Consider the following 23,932-nt stretch of genomic DNA (forward strand, 5'->3'; position numbering starts at 1 on the left):
GTGAATGCACAACTCATAGAGCAGGAAACGCTGCAGATGAACCTGTAGATGTTTATAGACTGTCCAAAGCGCACTGGAGGATGAGCCCCTTGAGGACCACGTGACTCAGTGCCTGGCACACAGTGGACACTCAAGAGATATTTGTTGAATGAATGTGTGTGTGTGTGTGTGTGTGTGTGTGTGTGTGTTACTGGGGATTGAACCGAGGGACACTCTACTACTGAGCTACAGCCTCAGCCTTTTTTTTTTTTTGACAGGGGCTCACTAAATTGATGAGAGTGACCTTGAATTTACTTGCCATCTTCCTCAGCCTAAAAAGCTGGGATTACAGGTGAAAACTACCACACCTGGCTTGAATCTTTGAATCATTGAGTTAAATAGATAAATTCTCCCTCCCCTCCACCTCCTGCACCCTCTCATTTGTGGCAAGCACTCTGTTTTTACACCTCTTTGTAATCCCTGGACTTTGCCTATGAAGAGCAATCTACACGATGGGAGGGTAAGCTAGGCATTACTACGTGGGGAAACTGAGGCCTGGGAGAGTGGGGAACTGTGCCCACGGTCACACAGTAAGAGGTAGATGAGGCATTTGAGGCTAGATTTGTGTGACCCCCAAGGCTGTGGTTGCCCTGCTTGGATTTCTGCCTCCCTCAAGGGGCTTTCAGGGGCTGGAGGTGTCCCTCAGTGGGAAAGCATGTGCTTAGCATCCAGGAGGCCCCGGCTTCCATGCCCAGGACACACACACAAAAAGGCAGTGGATGCTTCCAATCTAGTCGGGGAGGTAGAGCAGGTGCAGCAGGCAAAGTGCCCCACCAGGAGGCCCAGGATTACTCCACAGGAGAGTGGTTTACACACCCAGACAGTGGGAGGTGGGGCCAGGGAGGTGGCAGGGCAGAGGTGGCTGGACAGAGTACAGGAGGATGAGATGGGGACAGGGTAAGCAAGGAGGTGCTGAGGGCACTCCTCACGGTGGAACTCAGAGGAATGACTCACACCTGGGGCAGGCAGGTTACAGCTGTGCCCACAGGTGCGTTCCCCAGAGAGCCAAGTTGGGAGACCAGCCGGGGGTGCAGGAGGAGGCTCCCAGGGCCCAGAGTTCTCCAGGGTGAGGATTGCCAGGTATGACTCCGGGGAAACCATTGGCCAGATGGCTCCTCCTGCTTAAGCTGACACCTGAGGCTCCTTCTTGGCTGTCCTGATCCCTAGAGCTGGGATTGTAAATGGTTGGTAGAGGAGAAGGGGCAGGCAGAACCAGGGGTGGTTGTTCACAATGGTCCACCCCAGCCAGGTCAGCAGGAAAGGAGAGGCGCTGGTGACCCCCAGTCAGGAGTCTCACTTCATCTTCTCCAGGCCACCCTGCACAAAGCAGGCTTATGGGGTATCTCAAGCAGGGAAGCGCTGCAGAGAAGCAAGTCGGCTGGCTTGGCCGTCCAGGAAGGGAGGGCGGAAGGGTGGCCCTGGCTTGGGATTTGTGGGTGTCGAGACCGCATCTGCGCCAGCGTGGGAGCTGGGGTGGGCGGAGGAGCCTGGAAGACCGCAGCAGACCGGCCAGCCCTTTCCCGCTCCAGGCCCGGGCTGCGGGCTCGAGGGCCCTTTTTGTAGAAGGGGCACGCGACCTGCCCGGGGGAGCTGTCTGCGGACGGGGAGAGGGGTTGTCACTTGAACAGCACCGCTGCATTCAGGGGCGTTCGGGAGGATGCGGGCACCTCGGGAGGACGACGGCAGCCTTGAGGGGTCTCTGGGGAGAGTCTGCCTCCATCTCTCCAGCGGGGCGCGGGCCAGGTGGCAGCGCCTGGGCTCAGCGGCGCGGAGGAGGCGGCTTCCCGGGCCAGGGGCGGCGGCAGGGGCGGCCCCGGGATCACATGGGCGGAGGCAGGTCCCGGAGCCCCGGGCGGGCTCTCCCCAGAGTCGGGCGGACAGCGCGGCGGAGCGGCGGCGGGTCCTCGCCCTCCTTTCCTGCCTGCCTCCTTCCCTCCCCTCCCCGGCCTGGCTGCCCAGGCCGACAGGTGAGCGGCAGCCAGGTGAGCGCGCGCCCACCTGCGCACCCTCCGCGGCCAGCGCCGGCTCGCCCCGGCCCGGCCCGTCCTCGGCCCACAGCCCCTTTCCCTGCGGCCAGTCCTCGGCGTGCCCCCCACCCCGTGGCCTGTGCTCCACCTCCAGCCCCCTGCCCGCGGGGGTCCTTTGGCCTTAGAGGGAAGAAAGCTCCAGAACTGGGAGAGCCGGGCCGACAGGCTGGGCTCCTCCCTGCGGCACCAACAGCGCGGACAGCCGGAGTCCACTGGCCGGCGCAAAGGTCTGGGAATCTCAGGGCATTTACGAGCCACCAGCACCAGGCCTTGGGGACTGAGGGCCTGGGAACCTGGGGACTTGGGGAGGGATAGAGCCCACGCTTGGGCAAAAGGGAAGCCAACTGATAGGGGAGGGGCAGACAGACTCGCCAGCCAGAGTATCCCCCTCCCCAGGGGCCCGGTGTTCATGAGAGATCAGGCAGCCCTTGCAGGCTCTGGACCTCCCCAGGGGCAGCCTCAGGATGGGTGCTGGGCTGGGTGGTGCTCAGCCTGGCATTGCAGCTTCCTGCCAGGATTGGCTCCTGGCTCCAGACCTAGAGGCTCAGGAAATCCCACAAGGGCCTGGTCTGCAAGGACACTCCCTTGCCCAGCAGAGGGGGCAGTGGATGGGAGGCCTGTGGCCCCAGCTGGCAGGCAGCATCAGCCCTCTCTCCCTGCTGGCCAGTAGCAGGGGGTGGGTGTGCCCCTCTCTGCAGATGAGCCTTGGCCTCCTTGCTGGGGCTGTTCAGAGGGCAGCAGGCCCCTGGGGGCGGTGGGAAGTGGATCTTGTCCATCTGATCACATTGTCAGGGCCTGGGCAGGCAGCCAGGAGGCCCTTCTGAAGACCTGACCTGACCCAAGCCAGCCCCAACCTGGGCAGATTTTTACATAGTCTGGTGGGGCCACCCCATTCTTTGCTGTCCCTCCTGTGCCAGAGCCTGGCTCTACCCAGGCAACCCTCCTGCCCTCCCCCAGAGTGGGGAGGAAGTACCTTGTGCTGTCGGTTTTGGGGACAGGAAGCAAGCACTTGAGGGACTAAGTTCTGATGGTGGAGGAGGGGACAGGGAGGAAATGCAGACATCTTCTACCACTTGCCAGTCACTGCCCACCCATTTTCCAGCAAGGCCCTGTGTGGTATGGGGACAGCAGCCTCTTGGGAGCTGCTGGGCTAAAGACCTCGGAAGGGGGAACTCGGAGTCACAGTTTCCCAGGGTGGGGGGAAGTGAAACTTTGGGGTGAGGGAGGGACTTAGTCATTTCCTCTACCCACCCTACCCACCCCTAGCCCCTGACGTTCTGCTGGGGGACCTGTCCCCCTCTTCTCCCTTTTGCTTCCAGTAGGTTGCGGGGAGTGAAACCCACCTTCCAGTCCTCTCTTCCTCAAGCATGGCACTGACCGTGGATGTGCTGGGGCCAGCACCCTGGGGCTTCCGCATCACCGGGGGCAGGGATTTCCACATGCCCATCAGGGTGACCAAGGTAAGGACTGGTTTGGAGAGATAAGGAGCTACCCCCCATTGTCGGTCTGCCCTGTCTACCCGGGGCCCCACAAATGCCTCTCTTGTTTTGTACTGGAGTCTGAGCCCTGCCGCTGGCAGTGTGGGCAGGGGAAGGCTGGCACTGTTGCCGTGGGGACTTGGGGCCACTGTAGGAACTAGCTTCTCGGGGGTGAAATGGAGTGAGCCAAGGAGAGGGCTTGCCCTTTTCTCCTTGGTTACTAATCCTACACCTGCTGACAGCCATTTTGGGTGGTTATAGGACAAGAGGCCTCCTGAGCTCTTGACAGTCTCCTCTTGACCCAGGCCAGGAGCTTTCCCACAGAGGGCGGTGTGCAAGCCGCCACCTGCAAGGTGTGATTTGCACAGGCAGAGCTCTCTATCCAAAAGTATTTCCCAGCTCAGGTCCTGAAAGTCTGCCACCACACATTCCTGGGAGGCCTTGGTTTGAAGCCCCGGTGTGCTGAGCCTGAGAGGAGAGGGCTGCCACTGGAGCTATTGGAGGGGATTAACTAACTGGTTAGCTGGACAGACAGTGAAGGGCACAGAGAGGAGTGTGGGTGTCAAAGGTTCAGCCCAGTTTCTCCTGTGCTTCTTGAGCAGCAGAGGGAAGTCTCCTTCTGCTCCATCCCTCCCCCAAGTGCTCCACGGGCTCAGTGTGGATACTGGAGACTCACTGCTCCTTATCCCTGGCAGGTAACTGAACGGGGCAAGGCAGAGGCCGCTGACCTCCGGCCTGGCGACATCATCTTGGCCATTAATGGGGAGAGTGCAGAGGGCATGCTTCATGCTGAGGCACAGAGCAAGATCCGTCAGAGTGCCTCACCCCTGAGACTACAGCTGGACAGGTGGGCCTCTCCACTTCCCCAGGCCTGTGGGCCTCCCCTGCCCCTCCGCAGGTCCACTGCCAGGCAGCTGCGTCACTCCACCTGGCCTTCTCGGTCTCCTTTGGCACATCTCTGAGAAGGCTCCAGGCCCACGGCAGAGGGAGAGGGAAGCTGGGTGGGCTGAAGGGTGTCCCTTTGGCCAGCTGGGTAAAGGTGGGCGCCAGGCTGGGCGTGCAGCCACAGGCTGGGCAGGGTAAGCTGGCACCAGCTACCTGGAAGCCCGGGTTTGACAGGTTCCCGAGAGTGTGCAGGGTGCAGGGTGTGGGCATGAAGTGGATTGAAGAGGGGAAACTTCTAAGGAAGGTGTGTCCTACGGTCTCCAGGACCCCTGCCTATAAGAGGAGGTGCCTTTTATTCAGATCCAGGTGGAGGAAAGGAATTTGGGCCTCTTTTCTCATGGAGCTCACACATCCTTCCCCATCACCAATCTGGGCCCTTGCTGGGGAAGGACGATTCCTGGGCTTATGGGATTTTGAACCTGGAGGCCAGGGTTGTGGGGGAACAGGTGGCTTCCTGGGGTGGGACAGCACAGTGAGTCAGGGATCAGGAATGCTGGGAGATTCCACAGTCAGGAGAGCCCTCTGGGCAGGCCTGGAACCTGAGTCAGATTCCTCCCTCCTCTCTGCCATCACTCCTCCTGCCAGGCCCTCTCTGCCTGCCCCCTCCTCACCCAAGGGCCCTGCCCTGAGGTGCTACAGAAGCTGGCTCCCTTCATGCCACTCTGGGGAGTGGGACCCAGGGAAGGAGGGGGGAGAGTACCTTATGGCATCTGGGGATGGAATCAAAATCTACAGGAGGTGGCAGCTTGTGACAGGGGAGGGATGGGAGCTGCTGACGTCACCATTCCCTCTCAGGTCCCTCTTGGGACCACATACCCTGGCCTCCAGCTCCACCCCAGGCAAGCCACAGCTCCAGGTCTTGTGCTTCCTTTGCTGAACCCCCTCTTCACCCCTCCCACTGGCATTCAGAAGCTCTGGGGCAGGAGGAGGCAGAGGTTCCTGCTGACTGACTTCTTCAGCAATGGCTAGAAGTCTGGGAACTGTGGAGCATGCAGTCATGGGGTGGCAGGGATGGGAAGTGGGGGCTCTCGCCACCTCCCATTTAAGTCTCAGCTGGCCACACTGGTAGGGGCTTGGAAGAGAGACCCTGGAGCAGGGAAGCCCTCTCGCCGGCTGCCACTGTTGGTGGGGAGAGGATCTGCTTGTTTCCCTGGTTCTCCAGGCCCTTCAGCTACCTGCCAGAGAGGGAGAGGGGCTGGTCCACCCTTTCAGAGTGAATCCTGAAGAAGGGACCCTGAGGGACCTTTCAGAAGCATTCAGGCCACCAGTGGTGGGGGAAAGTGAGCATCTGGCCCTGTCACTGAAGGGCTTGGGGACTTTCAGCCGTTCATTTTCCGTCGTTCAGCTTTAGTTTCTCCGTGGGTTAAAACTTAAAGGATTTCGAGGCACCATGGCACAGGCCTGTAATCCCAACTGCTTGGGAGGCTGAGACAGAGGATCGTGAGTTCAAACCCAGAATCAGCAATTTAGTGAGGCCCTAAGCAACTCAGAGAGACCCTATCTCATCTCTAAATAAAATACAAAAAGGGCTGGGGAAGTGGTTCAGTGGTTCAGAGTGCCCCTGGATTCAATCTCTGGTACCAACAAACAAACAAACTTAAAGGATTATTTCTGTGAATTCAGTCATCTTCCCCAGCATTGACCTACAAACTGATGTAGACCAGTGAAAAGGCTAGATGGAGTGGGGAAAAAAGAAAAGGAGTGGGATCATGTAAGGAGTTTCTAATGGAATTGAATTTATTGAATATTTTGCTGAAATCACATCTTTTCTACATTTTGGAGCTGTTCTGTCCTTTTAAAAACGATGGTGGTCGTTGATGACATTGTTTGTTTTGAATTTGGCTAAGTCTACAGCTGACCACCTGATGTCCGAATGTCCTGGATGTTCTGCAAGTCTTGAGAACCAGATTCTGGGGACAGCATCGTCACAAGCTGTAGGGGGTTGGAGGCCAGGACTCCTGTGACACAGTTTTTCCTCTTGTTTCTTCAGGTCTGGGGCTGCCTCTCCTGGGCAGACCAACGGGGAGGGTTCCTTGGAAGTGCTGGCAACTCGCTTCCAGGTAAGCCAGGGCCATCGAACCAGGAGCCCTGTCACCTGACCACACCAGGGATGAGGCCTGAGAGAGCCCGCTCTTCCCACTGCCTCTCTCTCCACAGGGGTCTCTGAGGACACACCTTGACAGCCAGTCCTCCCTGAGGTCTGCCTACTCCAGCCCAGCCTCCCTCAGCCCCCGGCCAGGCAGCCCCTTCTCCACCCCGCCTCCCTCCAGCCCGCTGGCCCCGGCTGGAGAGGTAGTGACTGCCCACAGGTGAGTGCAGCTGGTGGGTAGGTACCCTGACCTCCTGGGCCACTGGACCTGGGCCAGGCCCCTCAGAGTTCAGTAGCTACATTTGGGGACCCTGAAGGCCCCTCCTCATCCCGGGGCAGGCGGCGCGGACCCCTGCGCCCACTCTCCATTCCTTCCTTTTCAGTTTCCAGAGTCTGACGCACTCACCGGGCCTTGCTGCTGCTGACCCACTCTCCTATGGGGGCCGCCCCGCAGGCCGACAGGTGAGGAGGCCAGGCGGGAGGAGGAGCGCCTTCCTTTTCCCCCTGGCAGCCTAGGTGTCCCGGGGCTGCAGGCAGCCGGTGCCACCTGGGGCAGCCTGTGGGGCCATCTCCTAGTGACAGAGGCTGTTGCTTCTGGTGGGCCACATGGAGTGCCTGAGACCTGCCTCCCCCGTCCACCCCAGTCCTGCCGGCACCCCTCCTCCCTGCTCCCTGCTGGGCCACCCTCCCCCCTTTCTCTGGCTTCCCCTCCTCAGTGTGTTTCTCTTGGGCTGGGGCTGACATAGTTTTGCTGCTGTTGTTGGGATAAATCCCTTTGGCTCTGGCTGCATCTCTCCAACACATTCCTCCCCTCCCCAAGCCCCCAGCTCCCATCCCCCTCCTCCTTCCCGCTCTGCTCTTGGTCAGGTCAGCGTTGATGACCCCCTCGGGACTGTGGTTCTGCCCCAGGCTGCCCTTGGCTTGCTCTCTGTCTGCCTCCCTTCTTTGCTGGATTCCTCCTCCACCCAGGTCCCATGTCCGCTGGTGGCATTTCTCCTCCCCAAGGACAGGGGTGAGGGAGTGAGGCAGCAAGAGTCTTGGGCCACAGCTGCTGGGGGCAGCATGGGTGGGGGCATGTCCAGCCTTTAGGGTGAAGGGGATGAGGCCCAGCTGCTGAAATCTTACCTCCGGCTTGATTCTTCCTTCCAGAAAGCAGAGCCTGGGGGTGGGGGTGGGGCTGGGGCTGGGGAGGGCTCTAGGAACTGGGAGCTTTGGAGAAGGAATGGGAAGGGTCCTCTGGGGCTGCCCAGTGGGGGTTCCTTGGTAACCAGCCCTGTGCCTGCCTCATTGTCAGCCTGAGGCTACTATGGGAGTAGAGAGGTGCTCCATGAAATCCCAGTCTTTAAAGAATTTAAGACACAGCTGTCCAGATAAGACAAATATGCAGAGCAGTTTGGGAACAATTAAGCACTAGACAGTGTGGTATTAATTACAAAAGAAGGAGGTGTTCTGGAAGGGGAGAGACAAATGTGGGCCCCGGGTGGCCAGAAAAGGCTTCATTAGGAATTTTTCTGATCACTGGAGGGAACACAGGATGGGCTTTATAGGATGATGGGCAATAGGCACTCGGGGAGAGGGGGACACGGGGGCCAGGAGAGACCTGGTATGTTTGGGGGTGGGGGAATCTGAGTTTTTGTCCCAGACAAGCTGGGAATGACCTTGGCCTAGGGTTGGAGGGCATGTCCCTCCTGGCTGCTTTCTGTCTGATTCTCCTGGGGACTGTCATCTCTGTAGGACTCTGGTACTCATGGACAGGCCTTCCTGGTCTCCTTCCTTCATGTCCCCAGCCATGAGCAAGGAAGGGATGTGGCTGGCCTGGGGGAGTGGGTTTCAAACTAGCAGTACCTGGGAACTTGTTAGAAATGCACATTCTCAGTTCCAGTCTAGACCTGCTGAATGGGACATGGGTGTGTGTGGGACAGTGATCTGCACTTCAACAAGTCCCCATATTAAAGGGGAGCCCAGGGCTGGGGTGGCAGGGGGACCCCGATCAGTCTCACCTCTGTTGTAAATTCTGCCATAGACCCTCTTCCTCTCTCGGCCTCAGCCAGACTAGATGGTCTGAGTTCCCTTCTCTGACCCTGAGGACTCCTGTCACTCCTGTGACAAATATTCATGGAGCAGCTGCTTCATGTCAGGCACCCTCTGGGCTCTGAGGATGGTTTGTTATAGAAAACCAGAAATTCCTATAACCCACAGACTTTGCCTCTGGGCAAGGAGTCACAGGGTCCCACAGCTTCCTCTTGAGTGTCATTGCACTTCAGTGTCTTCGAGGCTCAAAGTTTATGAAAAAGAAGCATATGTGATCTGATTAATTTCCAAAATTTGTTGAACCACAGAATTTCTCCTGGCACCCCTCCCCTACCCCATACCTGCCACTCAAGTTCCCTAGAACTAGAGGGGCATTGGCTGTAGACATGCTCTTAGGCAGGTGAGGAGGGAGAAGCCTTCCTGGTCTTGGAGATGAAGGGTCATTCTGGGAAGGGAGGGGAGGAGGCAAGGCAGGCCCTCTCCAAGTGAGAGTATTGGCCCCCCATAAAGGGCTGGGAGATGGAGGGTGTGGAGGTACCCTGACCTGGCTGTGGCTCCTGACTGGCTGGAGATGTTGAGAATCTAGGGTGTAGGACACCATAGCCCTTCTGGAAACTGCGAATTGACCCCTGTGGGCAAGCACACGCCTTGGGGAGCCAATGCCAAGGCTCCCTCCCTCCCTCTGTCTGGGAATGAGGACTTGGCTCCTGAGGGGACCTAGGCTGGATGTTAGCCCTTCATCTGCTGTGGGCTGGTGCCCATGGAGGGCATGTGCTGTTCTGTCTGGAGAAGTGATGTTATTGTTATTGTTTGTGGTGCTGGTGAGGGAACCCAAGGCTTTGAGAATACTCAGTCCTTTGAGAATAGGCAAGTGCTCTACCACCCAGTTAAACCACAGCCTGAGACACTGTCCTTAAGGACCCCAGGCCCAGTTCTTCAATCAACCACACAGTGCTGGGCTGTATCTGGGCACTTGAGTGTGAAGTCCCAGTTCTGCTTCTGACACCCAGGTGGATTGAACTACTGTTCCCTCCCGACCCTCAGTCCCCTTACCTATAGAGCATTGTGGGTAAGAACCCTAGAAGCAGCTGGCCATGGTGGTAAATGCTGTAATTCCAGTTACTATGGAGGCTGAAGCAGGAGGATTGCAAGTTTGAATCCAGCCTCAGCAACTTAGGGAGACCCTCAGCAACTAAGCAAAACCCTGTCTTAAAATAAAATAAAAAGGGCTGAGAATGTGTAACTCAGTTGTAAAGTGCCCCTGGGTTCAATTCCTAGTACAAAAAACAAACAGAAAGACCCAGGAGCAGGAATAGGAACTGCTGAAAGAGGACCAGTGGCTGAAGGTCTTGGGCTGTCTTCTGAAGATTCTGAAGTTCTTCCGGCTTAAGGAAAGATTCGTGCCGTTTTAAATTTTGACTTCATAATTCATCCTTGACTTTGAGTAGTAAAGTGCGGGAACCTGGCTTGTCAGGATCTCTGCCCTGGGACCAGGTCTCCCTGGCCTGCTTGGTTATCTCCTCTTCATTAGCTGGCACCCCCTCTTCCACTTAGTGGCCTCTGGATGGGGTTGGCAAGGAAGGGGACAGAATGGGAGAGGATACTGAAGTGCTGGCCAGAAACAGCCTCAAGGGTTGACAAGGAGGTTGAAGGTGAGGAAATTCTGGAGACTGGATGGATGGGTATCCCTGGGGCCAGGGTGTGGACTCCGAAAGGGCTTGGCTCCTGAAGTTCTGTGGGGCAGGATCAGACCTCCCAGGGCAGATGGGCGAGGCCTGGGCAGCCCAGAGCCTGGCCCTCTCCTGAGAAGGAGCAGCAGGGCAGCGCAGCGTGTGTGGCAGGAGGCCTGCCCAGCCCCTGTCCTGTCTCCTTGGCTCCACCCCTTTATGTTTCCATGGCCTCACTGCAGAATGGCAGCTGGCTTCCTCTGCTTGTTCTGTGGGACCAGAGCCCTAACAGGTAGCTTGACCTAACAGAGAGGGGTGTGCTGCCTAGAGGGGTGTCAGGATTTGGTCGCTTGGCATCTATCTCTGCCTCTTGCTCAGTCCCCTAGCAGAAGCCACATGCCTCAGTAGCTGGGCACTGGCCTCCCTTGGGTGCTGGAACCCAGCAGCCCTGGTGCCCTGGCCCTGAGGGTGGGGCAGGGTGCCTGTTGCTTGCAAGGGTCCTGCTGCTCTGTGGGGACCGGGCGCCCCCTGGCGTTGGTCCGGGGAGCAGCATCTGGCAGCGCCCGTGGGCGCGTCGGCCAGGGCCGGGCGCTGACTCCTCCCGCTGCTCTCCTCCCACAGGCTGGTCTCGGCCGTGCTGGCGACTCGGCTGTGCGGGTGCTGCCGCCTTCTCCGGGCCCCCGGTCCTCAAGCCCCAGGTTCAGGTACCAGCAGACCTTGCAGGGTGGGATGGGCACCTGGAGGACCTGAGAAGGACAGGTGGGAAACTGGCTTCATGGGGAGGGATGGGGTCCCCGCCCCCCAAAGCCTGGTGGGCTCTCCTCCAGTTCCCAGAACACCCTCCCCCATGCTCTTGTGACCGGAGGGTTGTCTTAACACCCTGGCATGGGACCCTCATTCCTGGCTGCCCCACCCTGCAGTGTGGACTCGGAGGCAGGGAGCTGCCTCCTGGAAGAGGACTCAGAAGTGTTCAAGATGCTGCAGGAAAACCGTGAATCGCGGGTGGCCCCGAGGCAGTCCAGCTCCTTTAAGCTCCTGCAGGAAGCTCTGGAGGCTGAGGAGAGAGGTGAGGCCGCAGGGCTCCGTGGGAAGGTGATTCCCTGGGCCTCTTGGGATCCCGACTTCACAGGCTAAGGAAGTGGTGTTTCTTAAGTGTCTATTAAGTGCTCATCACAGGACTGGGGGCAGGGGAGCACATGCCAAGCCACAGTCCCTGTCCTTAAAGAGCTCACAGTCATCTCAGAGTTACCAAGTATGCACACAGAAGGTGCCAGGCTGTGCTGGCTGGGACCAGGAAAGTGCCAAGGGAGTGGGCAGTTGGGCACTGGGGCCTGGGTCTCTAGGGAGGGCTTCTTGGAGGAAGAGGGATTCAACTTGGCCCTGAAAGGAGACCAAGATTTCAATCAACAGCCTTAAGAAGGTGGCCTGGGAACACTGGAATGTGGAGGCCTACAGCCAGAGGGCTGATGGGCGTGGCATGAGACAATAGCCTGGCCTGGCAGCAGGGAGGAAGGTCCCTGTGATGAGGGCCTCTGGAGCCAGGCTGAGGAGCACTCTAACCAGGAGAGTCAGGGAGGTCCTCTTGCCTGGTGAGGTGCCACCAGGAGCAAACAGGACCGTGTGGGCTCCATCCAGCCTTTTGTTATTCATTTGATGAACACTGGTGTGCAGGATGTGACCCTCTGCTCCTGAACAGCTCTTTGTATTGGGCAAACAGGCCTGGCCAGCTCTCAAGGAAGGGGATGCTGTAGGATCAGTGTTTCAGGCAGTCAGGAGGAATGCACTTTGGAATAGCAGAGACAGAGAGAGAGAGACTGCCTCGTCCAAGGGGAGAGAGGAAGAGAGAGATGATGGAACAGGCAGGAGAGGATTTGGAGGTGCAGAATGACCAGTCCCTGGTGGCTGGTTCCAGCTCTGATGTGTAGCTCCTAGGAGTGTTTACAGATACCTGGAGGCTGCGTGAGAGTTGGAGCAATTTTTTTCTTTTTTTAATGTTGTGGTGTTGGAGATGGAACTTGGGGTCTCACACACGCTGGACAACTGCTCTGCCACTGAGCTACAGCCCAGCCCGGAGCAAATCCTATCTATCCTGACTTAAGGCCTCTGCAGTTCCCAGAGAAGGGCACAGGGTCAGTTGTGGTGGGGAAGGGAGCACAGACACGAGGTGACTTCATCAAGGGAGCCTCAGGATCCTGAGCTGAAGCAGGGACAATAGCTGCCCAATATCTCTGTGCACCTCTTCATGCTGTTCTCCTGCTCAGATGCAATAACACATATAAAAGCTCTTTGGAAACTGTACAAGGTCATCATGGCACAGTTATTGCTAGTACTGGTGCCTGTTGGCATCACCGTGACCAGGTCACAAGGGAGGGAACTACTTTGTCTGAGGTCTGGCACTCAACACTGATGCTCCCAGGTTGTCTCAGAAGGGTGTACTCGGGAGCTGTGGTTGTCCTTCACGCCCTGGCCAGCCTCAGCCCGGGGTCTGGCTGGACCATCTTCTCCTTATGCGTTGTCATACCCACTGTTACTTTTGAGTCCCCTAAGAATCTTTTGCAACAAGCCTGGGAGCAGCCAGGGAGGAGCCACAGCAGTGTCACTAAACACAGCTGCTGCTGTGGGTGGTGAACTCTCAAATTTCTGTCCCTCCCCACTCCCAGGTGGCACGCCTGCCTTCCTGCCCAGCTCACTGAGCCCTCAGACATCCCTGTCCCCCTCCCGGGCTCTGGCCACCCCACCCAAGCTCCACACCTGTGAGAAGTGCAGCACCAGCATCGCGTGAGTGTGGGAGGGCCATGGAGGTGGGGTGAGCCTGGGGGGCCGGGCAGGGGTGCCCTCAGGCAGGGCTGGGCAACAGTCAAGGACTCTGAAGGGAAGCCCTGGCTGTGTTCTCCGTGGCTTGGTGTCAGGCTGTCTGCAGTCTTCTCACAATGAAGACCTGGGCTGGCTTCTTCCTGAGCACCTCCTTTTCTCCTCCTCTTTTCCTCCTCCGCATTTCCTCCTTTCTCCCTGGAGCAATGAGAAATGCTACCGTTTTGGGTTTCTCTTCCATAATTTCCAAACTTCTGCTAGGCACAGTGATACATGTCTGTAATCCCAGCTACTAGGGAGGCTGAGGAAGGAGGTTTGCAAGTTGGAGGCCAACTTCAGCAACTTAATGAGACCCTGTCTCAAAATTAAAAAATTAAAAGGGCTGGGTATAGAGCTTAGTGGTAATGAAGGGCTCCTGGGTTCAATCCCAAGTCCAAAAAATAAAATAAAAAAAAAAAAATCTAAGCTTCCGACTTGCCCCAGGTCTCGACTCTGGCTCCTTGGGATAAGTGACCTTATGCCTGACCCTGTCTCCATCCATCCTGTCCCTGTCCTGACCGTTCTCCTTACCCTGCAGGAACCAGGCAGTGCGCATCCAGGAGGGGCGCTATCGCCACCCCAGCTGCTACACCTGCGCGGACTGTGGGCTGAACTTGAAGATGCGAGGCCACTTCTGGGTGGGCGACGAGCTGTACTGTGAGAAGCATGCCCGCCAGCGCTACGCGGCACCCACCACTCTGAGCTCTCGGGCCTGAACCCTGCGGTGCTTAGCCCAGCTCCACTTATTACGTTTCTGGACATGACTGTGCCCAGAGCAAGTTGGCAGGGATGAGGTGATGGTGGGTGGTGGCTTTTACATGAACTAATTTGGGGGGCCCAAGCCCCCTTTGTCCTCGCTGGGTGAGGTCAAGGGCTGGGACTCGATTCGGACTAAGGGCAGCCCCACCCTCCCTGGCCTTCCCCCTGCAGGACGGGTCCTGTGCCACGGGCTGAAGCGGCCACTGCGTTTGATGCATTTGTGCACAGGGTGGGGCACAGTGTCTAGGACAGGGGTGGGTCAGAGGCTGATGGTATTCACTGTGCAGAGTTTTGACATATGAGCTCTATAAATATATAAACACGGACAGACGCAGATGCCCTTTTTTCTTTTCCCCTGCCCTTGGGTAGGAGCTGCTCCTTGCTACTGGGTAGACAATGTGTATTTACCTCTGTGTTCCCATTCCCCCTCTACCCACCCCACTGCCAGGGTGCAGGATGAGGTGGGATGATGGAGGGGAAAGAGGGTTGCCTCTGTAGGTGGGGTGGGCACTTCCTGAACCCTTTTGTAGAGATGCTTGTTTTCCGGGGATGATCCCTTATACTAGGGAGGGAATGAGTTTCTTACCGGGGGCCTGGAGATGGGCAGGGATGCTAGGGGACAGGAACAGAGGACCAGAGAGGTGGAGGAAGATTTCTTGGTGAGGCAGCTTTGTGCTCAGCTGGAGCTGGGCTAGGCTAGGGGTCTCTGTGGTCCTTACTCTACTTGGTGTGGAGCCGCCAATCCATCTGAGCTGGGTGGGCAGAAGATGGGGGATGTAGAGGGACATGTCTTCTAAAACACCACCTACACATCCCTGAGGCTGCCTGCCCCATTCAGAACAAAATCACCATCAATAACCTTGGACTGGTGCTGTAGGTTAGCCTTGCCTGGGAGGGAAGATCCGAGCCTCACCCTGAGGGATTGCCACTAACTGGCTGTGGACAAGCTGCCACCTCTTTCCAGCAGATGGCTGGCTTCATTTTTTTTTTTTTTTTGTATCAGGGATTGTACTCAAGGACACTTAACACTGAGCCACATCTCCAGCCTTGCCATTGCTGAAGCTTTGACTTGCGATCCATCTGCCTCAGCCTCCCAAGTTGCTGGGGTTACAGGTGTGTGCCATCACCCTTGGACCCAACCATTTTTTTGTATATTTAGAGACAGGGTCTTACTAAGTTGCTTAGGACCTTGCTAAGTCACTGAGGCTGGCCTTCAAACTTATGATCCTCCTGCCTCAGCCTTCTGAGCCACTAGGATTAGAGGTGTGTACCACACACCTAGCTGGCTTCATTAATTTTTGGGGAAAAAAGCAATTGTCACAGCTAGTGCTAGGTGTACTTTCCCTGGATGGGGGTGCATTTGAGAGGGCGTGGGGAGCAGAAGTCTCCTGCAAGATTCACCAACCATCTATAGTCCCAATCCTGGAAGACATTTCAGAAAGTTCTACGGGGGCTGCTGGGTGCTCCAGAGCCAGCCTGCCCCCACTCAGCCAGAGATGGGCAGCAGCCTCAGATTTATTTTCACAGAGCAGATCAAAGGTGGCTTCAGAATGTGTGGGCTCTGATGGCAGCCTTGTGCTATCTGGCTCTTTGGGGAAGGGATCTTGGTGGAGACGGTGTTGCCTCTTTGGGCACCTGTGCATGTAATTTACATGTTGATATAATCGTCTCACCTTTTGCCTGGATGGCTGCTGCAGACAGGCCTTTGTTTTTATAGAAAAGATAAAGACTGGCTGCCCGGCCCAGGAGTCTTGTCTGATGGGAAATGGGGCGGCCTCTTTGATGCCACCTAGTGTCCAGTGCAGCCCATGGTAAGGGAGAATGCTCACGAAAGGGGAATTCTGCTTGCTGGTAAATGCTGATTTGGGCTCTCAGCACAGTGAGAATATGAACAGAGACACACATTTCTTGTTTTCCTGGAGATGATGGCCAAGAGGCAGCAATCGAGCTGCCATGAAGAAACACGTGGTAGTGAGTGCTAAGGGCTCTCTTGCTAAGTTCAAAGAGGCAGCTGTGGGTGTGACCAGCTCTTGGGTATTCGGCAGGTGGAGGAGAGGTTGGGGTGACTGTGAGTTGAACGCTCAGTTTACAACAGGGGCCTCTGGGCCTCCTGAGCAAACTTGGTTTGAACTTCACCTCAAGGCTGATGGAAGTGTTAAGCAGAAAGTGTGGGTTGAACTCTCAATATGGTTGGATCCCTCCTGTAACAAACTGTGTGAGTTAGAGGTGTCACAGAAGTGGAGGAAGACAAGTGTGGAGTGGGGACACCTGAAAAGGGTGTATCCAGGTGATACAGGTGGGCTGTTGATTGCCACCGGGAAGCAGAGTGGGTCCAAGCTAAAACCCACCTCTGGCCCTTGTTCTTGTTGGCATCTGGCTCTCCTCCCAGGGGATCTGAAGGTTTCTTTTGTTTGTTTTGGGGTACCAGGGATTGAACCCAGGGGCACCAGGCCACTGAGCCACATCCCCAGCCCTATTTTGTATTTTACTTAGAGACAGGGTCTCACTGAGTTGCTTAGTGCCTTGCTTTTGCTGAGGCTGGCTTTGAACTTGAAATCCTCCTGCCTCAGTCTCCTGCACCGCTGGGATTACAGGCATGTACCACCATGCCTGGCTGGATCTGAGGGTTTTGATACCAGAGTCCTCTGCAGCCACAGGGACAGCCTGGAAGCAGACTCCTCTGGAAGATGCAGTTATTAGTCAAACCAGTTTGTCAGCAGACAAGGTTGTTGGGGGCAGTCTCTGATTTTTACCCTTGCCCTTGTCCCCACCCCAAGCCAGCTAGCTGAGTACCCACTCCCTCTGACCCAGGCTGACCACTTGTGCTACAGTACTTTGTACTTCTCTCTGCATTTGGGACAATACGCTCAGAAATGACACATTTGACTTAGAAGTAGCTGAAGATGGTATCTAATACAACCCCCTTCAGACCCGCCTGGGAAAGTGGTGTTCACAAAGTTATACAGCCAGATAACTAGTGGCTAAAGACGTGCTAGGGACATTTTTAAGGCTCTAACTGCACTCTCACGGCCAGAGGTAGGGCATCCCTGTCATTCTTGTTCTACATGTGAAGAAACTGAGCACCCAGGACTCTACATGGTAAGGGGAGGGGCTGAGAATGGAATGGGAGCCTGCTTCTGGGGCTTCTGGCTTGCTGGGGGTGGGGTTGGGGAAGGGTTGATCCTCTGTCACCAGAGGCAGCCTTCCAGGCGTGCTCCAGCCACTGCAGGCTACAGTGGGAGGTCAGGCCCCTTTGCCTCTCCAGGCTGGCTCCCCCTCTTGGCTTTGCCCTGCCCCCACCCCACCCCCCAGGGCCCGGCTGAGCACTGAGCTTGCAGGAAACTCACTTCCTGAAGCTGGGGCTTCCCCACAGAAGGGAGGTGGAGGGATGAGGGCTTGCGGGCCAGCCTGAGGGATGACTGCTGAGGCCACATTGTGTCCTAGGAACTTAGGGTAGCTGTTCACCTCAGGATATGGGCAGCATCTCTTCTAGGTATATGATTCCGGTGGAGGAGGCAGGTCATACAGGGTTAAAGTGTTTTGGGATTGGAGCTGCCTCAGTCAGGACCGCAGAAAACAAAGGGAAGGAAGTATGCGGGTCCCCCATGTCAGGTTGGGTCCCCATGAGGGCTGCTGGCTTTTCCAAAATAGCCTAGTATCTGCACAGGGGGTGGGGCCATAGCCTGGAGGGGAGTGTAGTCCGGTGAGTGGGGGTTCTATGAGCCACACACAAAGCCTTGTGCTGAGACACTGCATTCCTGCTGGCTGGGCTTCCTGTTTCCAGATACATTCCTGCCCCAGAGTCACCACGGAGACTGCTTGGAATCTGGCCCCACATTCTCCAAATTCAGAGCAAGATCTGGCAAAGGCACCCTCCCTTTATCTCCCCACTCTCACATTGGAGGAAGGAAGCCACCTGGCCTGTGTGGGGTGTGGCACAGCTGGGGAATTTGATGCCTGCATCTTCTTGGATTTGCAGAAGGCAGTTCTGCCAGGTCCAGCATCCTCAGTTTCCCTAGTATTTGGAGAAGAGGGATGGGGTTGGGATATCCAGAAGGATTGGGCCAGGAGGGGGCAGTCCAGCAGACCCATGGCTAGCAGTGGAGGGCCTGGCCTGAACATCAAGGTGTTGAGAAATGACAAGTAATGGCGATTCAGGGAACTAGCTGTCATTTTGCATGCTGGGGGATTGCCTGTGGACCTCAGTTTCCTTATAAAATCAGAAAATCTGATCCTTTGTGCCTCTCTGATGAAGGCTCCAGCAGAGGATGTTCAGGATGGGTTCCTGGAAAGAGCAACGAGTAGAGGGTCCTCTCCTTCCTTGTTACCAGCCACTTCTTACAGTGGCTTGGGCTCCAGCCCCTCCCCCAGAGGCCCAGGTGCAAGTTTGCACGTCCGCCAGCTTCCTTATCTGCCTCCAGGGGATTTGAGTCCTCCTGACGTTTTTTTTTTTTCCCCCCAACCCTGCACCCTCCCCCAGGTGGGGATGTTTCCTTAAAAGCCACCTGCCCTCATCTGGTCATCAGGCTGTCCCACCATCAGCAGCTGCCTGGGCTCCTTTTAGGATGGGGGTTGGGAGTGGAATTCCACGGGCCCGATAGGGGTGGGGTGGGGACAGGGAAGCGGTCACACTTCAGGTCTGCTTGCAGGCTGCTCTTCCCCACACCCTGAAGATGCATCCATCCCCAGCTCCCCGGCACTCAGATGAGAAAGAGGTACAGGGCCAGGTAGGGGGTTCAGATGGAGCCCAGGACACAGCGCTCTGAAGCTGCTGTGAAGGGTTTCCCGGGGCGCCGGAACCATTTCCCCTTCTTGGCGCCAGAACTCTGACAGGCTGAGAGACCTGTCCCCAAGTCGCATAGCTGGGAGCGCCAGGACGCGGGGCCCCGGTCAGCGCTCTTCCGTCTGCCAGCACGTGGGGCTCCATTTCCTTTCCGGCTCCTGTCCAGTGCTTCCCCCCCTGCACCCCAGTCTGCGGCCGGAAGACAGAGCCCGCGTGTGGACCGGGGGCGGCGACCCCTCGCTGCTAGCCAGCCAGCGTCCTCGGGCGGGGCCGCGCCCCTCGAGGGACAGCGGCTCAGGGCCCTTGCCTTGGCCTCCGCCAGGATTGGGGGCGCGCAGTGGAGGCACGGGGTGCTGGCCAGCCGCTTTCCAAAAGGCCAGCACCCCTCACCGCGCCGCGGCTGCCCTCGCACCTGCTCGTCCCGCCCAGGCCCGCCCCCTGCGGGGAGTGTCCGGCGGCCGCGCCCAGCTGGGTGGGGACGCGCGGGCTGAGTCGACCGATCGCGGTCGGGGACGCGCGGGGGACGCTCGGGTGGCTGCTCCGGCTGCAGCCCGGGCGCCGCGTCGGGCGGGGAGCGCGCCATGCTGGGCCGGCGGCGCGTCTTCGCGGTGGAGCCGCTCGGCCGGGGTGAGTCGCCCACCCATGGGTCGCGGGGCCTCCTGCCCTGGTGCCGCTACCCACGCTCCGGTCGGGCCCCCAAGGGCAGCGCCCACCCGGCTGTACCCCACTCGCCACTCACTTTTGAGGAGCCGCAATGATTAGGCTAGGGTCGCCTTGCGCATTGGAGACGCTCCGGCGTCTGGGTCAACCAGCCACCACTTCCATCCCACCCACTTCCTCTGGGTCCATTTCCCTCTTTATTCCGCTCCTGGAGCCTTCTCCCACTCTGCGGAGGATGTCTGACTGTTCCGTCCCCTGCCCCAGCCAGCAGTTCCAAAAAGACCCTCTGTGGATGAGAACCCCTCTCCAGAGGAGCAGTGCAGGGGTGGACTCCTGGCCCAGAGGGGCCGGCGTTGACGTCCAGCTAAGTCTAGGCAGCCACAGGTTCTGCCCCGTTCCTACAGGGCACCCAGATCCTAGAGGGCCTGGCCCAGAGGTGACAATAAGTGGACGCTAGTTTTCTTTCTTTCTCTTTTCTTTTAAGCGCTTCACAAAAAGGTAACTATTTCTCGCCTAAAAGAACAAAAGTCCCAAATGGTTAGAGCTGCTGTTATATTTATTGCTTTTCCACAAGAGCTCCGCAAGAGACTTCATCTTGCATCTTGTGCCTGATGCGTCAGGGGCTTCAGAGAGCAGCGTGAACTCTAGGCTTCACTCTTTGTGCCCTTTGCCTTCCCTGAGGCCGGCCACTGACTGTTCCCTCTTGAGAAACAGCCCGAGAACCTGTGGCTCCTACCTGAGGGACTTGGAGGTATTAGGTACCCCCTTTGGGGGCAGGGGAGACAAGGGATAGGCCATCTTAGGAGCTGACCCGGCATGATCTGCAAGGGCTTTGCCTACCGCACAGCCCAAAGTATGGGTTCCTGGTTGCTGATAATTATTGTAGAGGGAACCCCATCCCAACATCTCCCAGGCAGAGTGCCTCATGTGTCTCAAAATGGTTAGGCTGTGACTTCCTTTGTCTTCCCTTCACCACTGGCCCAGGACACTCCTCCCCAGGGGAATGCTGTGGGTTGCTAGGAATGCTGGGGGTGTTGAGGGCAGCCTGCCAGACCTGATACTGACTCTTCTACAGATGGGGCCGGGAAGGACCTGGCATGCAGCTGTGTAGTGCCTGGAGTCACCAGTACCTACAGACGGATCCCGGATGCAGCTCATGGTTGCCCATCAGATACCCGGAAGGAAGAGGTTGAACTGAGAAATCTCAGAAGGCAAGTGCCACTTCTGAAACTGGCCTCCCGGGACTCAGGTGTAGAGATGGTGGTTGGGGACAGTCCCCTGGCTACCTTATCAGAACTTTCACAGGACTCTCTGAACCTTGAGCCCATGGGGAGCCCTGAGCACCTGGCCCTTGATGCCACAGAGCCCCCTGCCCAGCTGGGCCGGTTGCTGGCCAACCACAAGCTGGGGCAGGTGCTGGAGCGGTCCCGCCAGCTCCCCAGTGTGTCTGGAGAGCATGGTTCCTTGAGCAAGCCGCAGTGTGGAGTGTCCCTTTTTGGAGCAGGAGAGCAAGAGACCACTGAGGCCGAAACTAAGCTAGAGGCAGGCCTGGAAGCAGAGGTGGTGAGTATCGACCTTGGGCTGGGTGAACAGTGGGGTGGAGACAACCCTGTCAAGTGGAACTTGTAGGGACCCCCACCCCCCTCTGGTTTTCCCTGGAGTTATCCCAGGGTGGGGCATTCTAAATGCCCCTAATTGATGGTTGTGTCATTGCTTCTTGTCTCACCCCACCCCCAGCTGTGTGTAGCCACCCCTGCAGAGAAGGTGGGCAGGTTTGGGTACCATGGGAGAAGCCAGTTTGGGTGTTGGTTCCTCTTTGTCCATTGATGGCTGAGCCCAGCCTGACTGCCCAGAGTGGGAGGCTCATTAAGTCTGAGAGTCTCCCCTACCTTGCTGTGTCCCACAGGTGCAGGGTCTAGATCCTGGATCTTGGGCCTGCCTCCCGGGGCAGGGTCTTCGATACCTAGAACACCTGTGCCTCGTGCTAGAGCAGATGGCGAGGCTCCAGCAACTCTACCTGCAGCTGCAGACCCAGAGACCCCTGGAGGTGAGTGAGCTGTGGGCAGGGTGGCCAGGCCTTGAGTCTGGGAGACTGAGTAGGGATAGGACCCCCTGGAACCATGACTGCTCTGAAAACAGCTTCGCCTTCTGATTAGGCCCTGACTGCCCATCTCTCCCATCCCAGAGTCTTGAAGAGGAGGAGTCAGCCCTGGTCCCTTTACCTTCACCTTCACCTACCCCAGTTAATGGGGTACAGGGGCCAGGGGAGCTGCTAAGCCAGACAAAGGAGACAGGTGAGGGGGAATTGTGTTTCTCTCTGTGTCCTGCCTGCTTTGTGTCCCTGCTCATGATCCCACCAGCAGACCCCTTGAACCTTAGATTGTTGGGGTGGCTTCCTGTTTCTGGCCCTGGGTAACCTGATTATATTTCTGAAGGGGCAGACGCAGCTTTATCCCAAAAGGTGGGAGTGCTCAGCATCAACCCTCCCAGGCTGACAGAGGCCCCAGTGGAACCAACTCACAGTTTTCTACTCTCCCAGGAACACAAGGTAGTGATGGATATAAGTGGGGCAGGTGGGGGTGGGATGGAGTGGGTGAACTGGGAGATGGTGGGAGTGGGTAGGTACCCAAAAGGCCAGAAACTTTGGGAAAATAACAGGATTCCTATGGAACAGGTGACTTGTCCTGCTCCAAGGACAAGTTGGGATATATATGTGGGGAGGAGCTCTGTGGTTATCGCTTTCCCCTCTGCTCAGCAGGATCTCTCCCACTGGGACAAGGTCAAGGTCCTCCTCAATCGGATCCGCTGGAGGAGCTCCCAACATCCTGAGCCCCCTGCCCCTCCTGATGGTTCTGGCCCTAGGTGAGTCCTGTGCCCAATCTGGTTTAGGGGAGGGGGAGGATACTGATGAACCAGGATGTTGAGATTGTCTTTCTAGTTGTAATTTTGGTTCCTATGAAATTTGAGAAACATGGTGTCAAAGGAGTTTCTGGAATAAACAAAAGATAGTTAAAATGCCCCATTTATAGATGAGGAGATTGAAGACTGAGTGGGGTTGAGGGCAGTCATTTTTCCAAAGTTTCAGGGTGAGTCAGTGATAGAACCAGGAGCAGATTATGGAAAATATCCTCACCCAGCCCAGCAAGCCTTCACTCCTTAAAAAGGAAGTTTAGGCGAGGGAGGTGGCCTAACTATGGGGAGAGCAAGATGGAGGCTCCAGCAAAGGATTCACTTTCGGTGAGGTCCTTCATACTTGGAGATTTATCTGACTAATTCTCCAGGGGGAAGAAGGCACCAATTTAACATCTCTGGGTTCCCTACAATAGCTAAATAGTGATCTATTGACATTGGGACCATTGTTTTCTCCTAGCTTGTCTCCTTTTCTTTTCCATAGGATTGAGACCAGGGCCCTCTCTGAAAGGCCTCAGTATCACCCCCACCGGAAGACCTTTATGCCATCATTAATGGTGAAGAAGCGACGAGGAAAAAACCTTTCTGTATAATGAGACCTCTTTGTGCATGGTGACTCTGGGTGGAGGGGATTTGCTGTGAAGTCTTCCTCACTCTGCATTGCCAGGGAGAGCTGTTGACTTGCCCTTCTCCAAGGCGAGGGCTGAGTCTGTATCTTCTGAGCAGCCTGGCAGAGGAACCCTGGTTCCTTGAGAGGCTCCAAGATGCAGCAGCTCCAGGGTTCCTTCTCCCCGCCAGAAATCCCTCTGCTTAGACAATGTGAACTAACTTATTTATCAGATGTTCAAGGAGCATGTTTGGCACAGTAATGTCTGGACCAGCATGGTGCAGATGCGTTTATGCATAACAATATGTACATCTTTGTGGGACTATCAGTATTGTCAACTGGCTGGATTCAACCATCCCTACTGGAATCATATATCCAAAGCCTTCAGAGTGAGATAACTGTGGAAGGATGAAGTTGACCTTCCTTCTGTAGTGGTCAGTTACTGAACTGGATTCCTGCTTTCCTCTTCATACCTGAATTGGCAGCTCTAGAACAGAGAAAGGCATTGTCCTGGCTGCCTCTGTATTGAGTCTTGCCCTTGGAGCACAGCCCCTGAAGACCACATGAGGAATTAGGAGGCTCAGGACAACGTGCAGAACGGCAGAATAACCTTCAAGGTCAATTCTCAGTTGCTCTGCTCCATATTAGCTTTTACCTGTCAGAGCTGAAACCAGAAGTCCATACTAGCTTTTAGACCTTGACAAAGTCTATTAACTTCTGAGCCACAACTTCCCATTTGGGCTAATGATGCCTGTTCTGCCTACCTCACAAGCTTGTTAAGAGGATAAAGTGAGATTAAACTGTCTCAAAGAGTACTGTGAATGTTAAGTGAATAGGAAGGGGAGGGGTATGGGTGCTGAGAGAGGCTGGAGTGGAGGGATAATGGGAGGACAGAGGTTGGGGGCGGGCTGGGGGGGGGAATGTAATTGTTAATGGGGACTAGAATGGCCATTTTCCTGGCAAGATTTTTAGCAAATAATTTTACTGGTCTGTCAGATTTCATATGTGAAAATTAGGGCAGATTCCTGATCTCTTCACTTCCCAAGGTTATTATTGGAGTGTAGCCAGTGGAAGGGCAGGGATAGGG

General features: G+C 56.5%; 2 protein-coding genes across 10 annotated transcripts; both read left to right on the forward strand.

The window, feature by feature from the left end:
- Positions 1-1,916: 1,916 nt before the first annotated feature.
- Positions 1,917-14,216, forward strand: Pdlim2 (PDZ and LIM domain 2). 8 transcript variants are annotated; one of them, XM_027926895.2, is made up of 10 exons: positions 1,917-2,006; positions 3,386-3,526; positions 4,240-4,391; positions 6,480-6,549; positions 6,647-6,798; positions 6,962-7,040; positions 10,898-10,980; positions 11,197-11,342; positions 12,937-13,054; positions 13,665-14,216. In XM_027926895.2, the coding sequence occupies exons 2-10, from the start codon at positions 3,434-3,436 to the stop codon at positions 13,840-13,842; spliced, it is 1,071 nt and encodes a 356-aa protein (XP_027782696.1). In that variant the 5' UTR covers positions 1,917-2,006; positions 3,386-3,433; the 3' UTR covers positions 13,843-14,216. The 8 variants fall into 8 exon arrangements, with proteins under 8 accessions (XP_027782696.1, XP_027782690.1, XP_027782689.1 ...); XM_027926889.3 differs by having other exon boundaries at positions 1,922-2,006; positions 3,389-3,526; XM_027926888.2 differs by having other exon boundaries at positions 1,929-2,021; positions 3,389-3,526.
- Positions 14,217-19,229: 5,013 nt separating this feature from the next.
- Positions 19,230-23,660, forward strand: C3H8orf58 (chromosome 3 C8orf58 homolog). 2 transcript variants are annotated; one of them, XM_027927166.2, is made up of 7 exons: positions 19,230-19,295; positions 20,404-20,891; positions 21,235-21,375; positions 21,514-21,622; positions 21,764-21,876; positions 22,084-22,190; positions 22,723-23,660. In XM_027927166.2, exons 1-7 carry the CDS (start codon positions 19,250-19,252, stop codon positions 22,829-22,831), a joined length of 1,113 nt encoding a protein of 370 aa, XP_027782967.2. In that variant the 5' UTR covers positions 19,230-19,249; the 3' UTR covers positions 22,832-23,660. The 2 variants fall into 2 exon arrangements, with proteins under 2 accessions (XP_027782967.2, XP_027782968.2); XM_027927167.2 differs by having other exon boundaries at positions 22,087-22,190.
- The last annotated feature ends 272 nt before the right edge of the window (positions 23,661-23,932 follow it).

The sequence above is a fragment of the Marmota flaviventris genome, chromosome 3, assembly GCF_047511675.1.
Source record: "Marmota flaviventris isolate mMarFla1 chromosome 3, mMarFla1.hap1, whole genome shotgun sequence".
Lineage (NCBI taxonomy): Eukaryota > Metazoa > Chordata > Mammalia > Rodentia > Sciuridae > Marmota > Marmota flaviventris.

Coding starts and splice junctions, on each gene's coding strand:
- Pdlim2 (XM_027926890.3), top strand. CDS start 3,120: ATGCAGACATCTTCTACCACTTGCCAGTCACTGCCCACCCATTTTCCA. Junction 3,183..3,388: donor TTCCAGCAAGGCCCTGTGTG/GTATGGGGACAG, acceptor TGCTTCCAGTAG/GTTGCGGGGAGTGAAACCCA. Junction 11,343..12,936: donor TCTGGAGGCTGAGGAGAGAG/GTGAGGCCGCAG, acceptor CCCCACTCCCAG/GTGGCACGCCTGCCTTCCTG.
- C3H8orf58 (XM_027927166.2), top strand. CDS start 19,250: ATGCTGGGCCGGCGGCGCGTCTTCGCGGTGGAGCCGCTCGGCCGGG. Junction 21,877..22,083: donor TACTCTCCCAGGAACACAAG/GTAGTGATGGAT, acceptor CCCTCTGCTCAG/CAGGATCTCTCCCACTGGGA. Junction 22,191..22,722: donor CCTGATGGTTCTGGCCCTAG/GTGAGTCCTGTG, acceptor TCTTTTCCATAG/GATTGAGACCAGGGCCCTCT.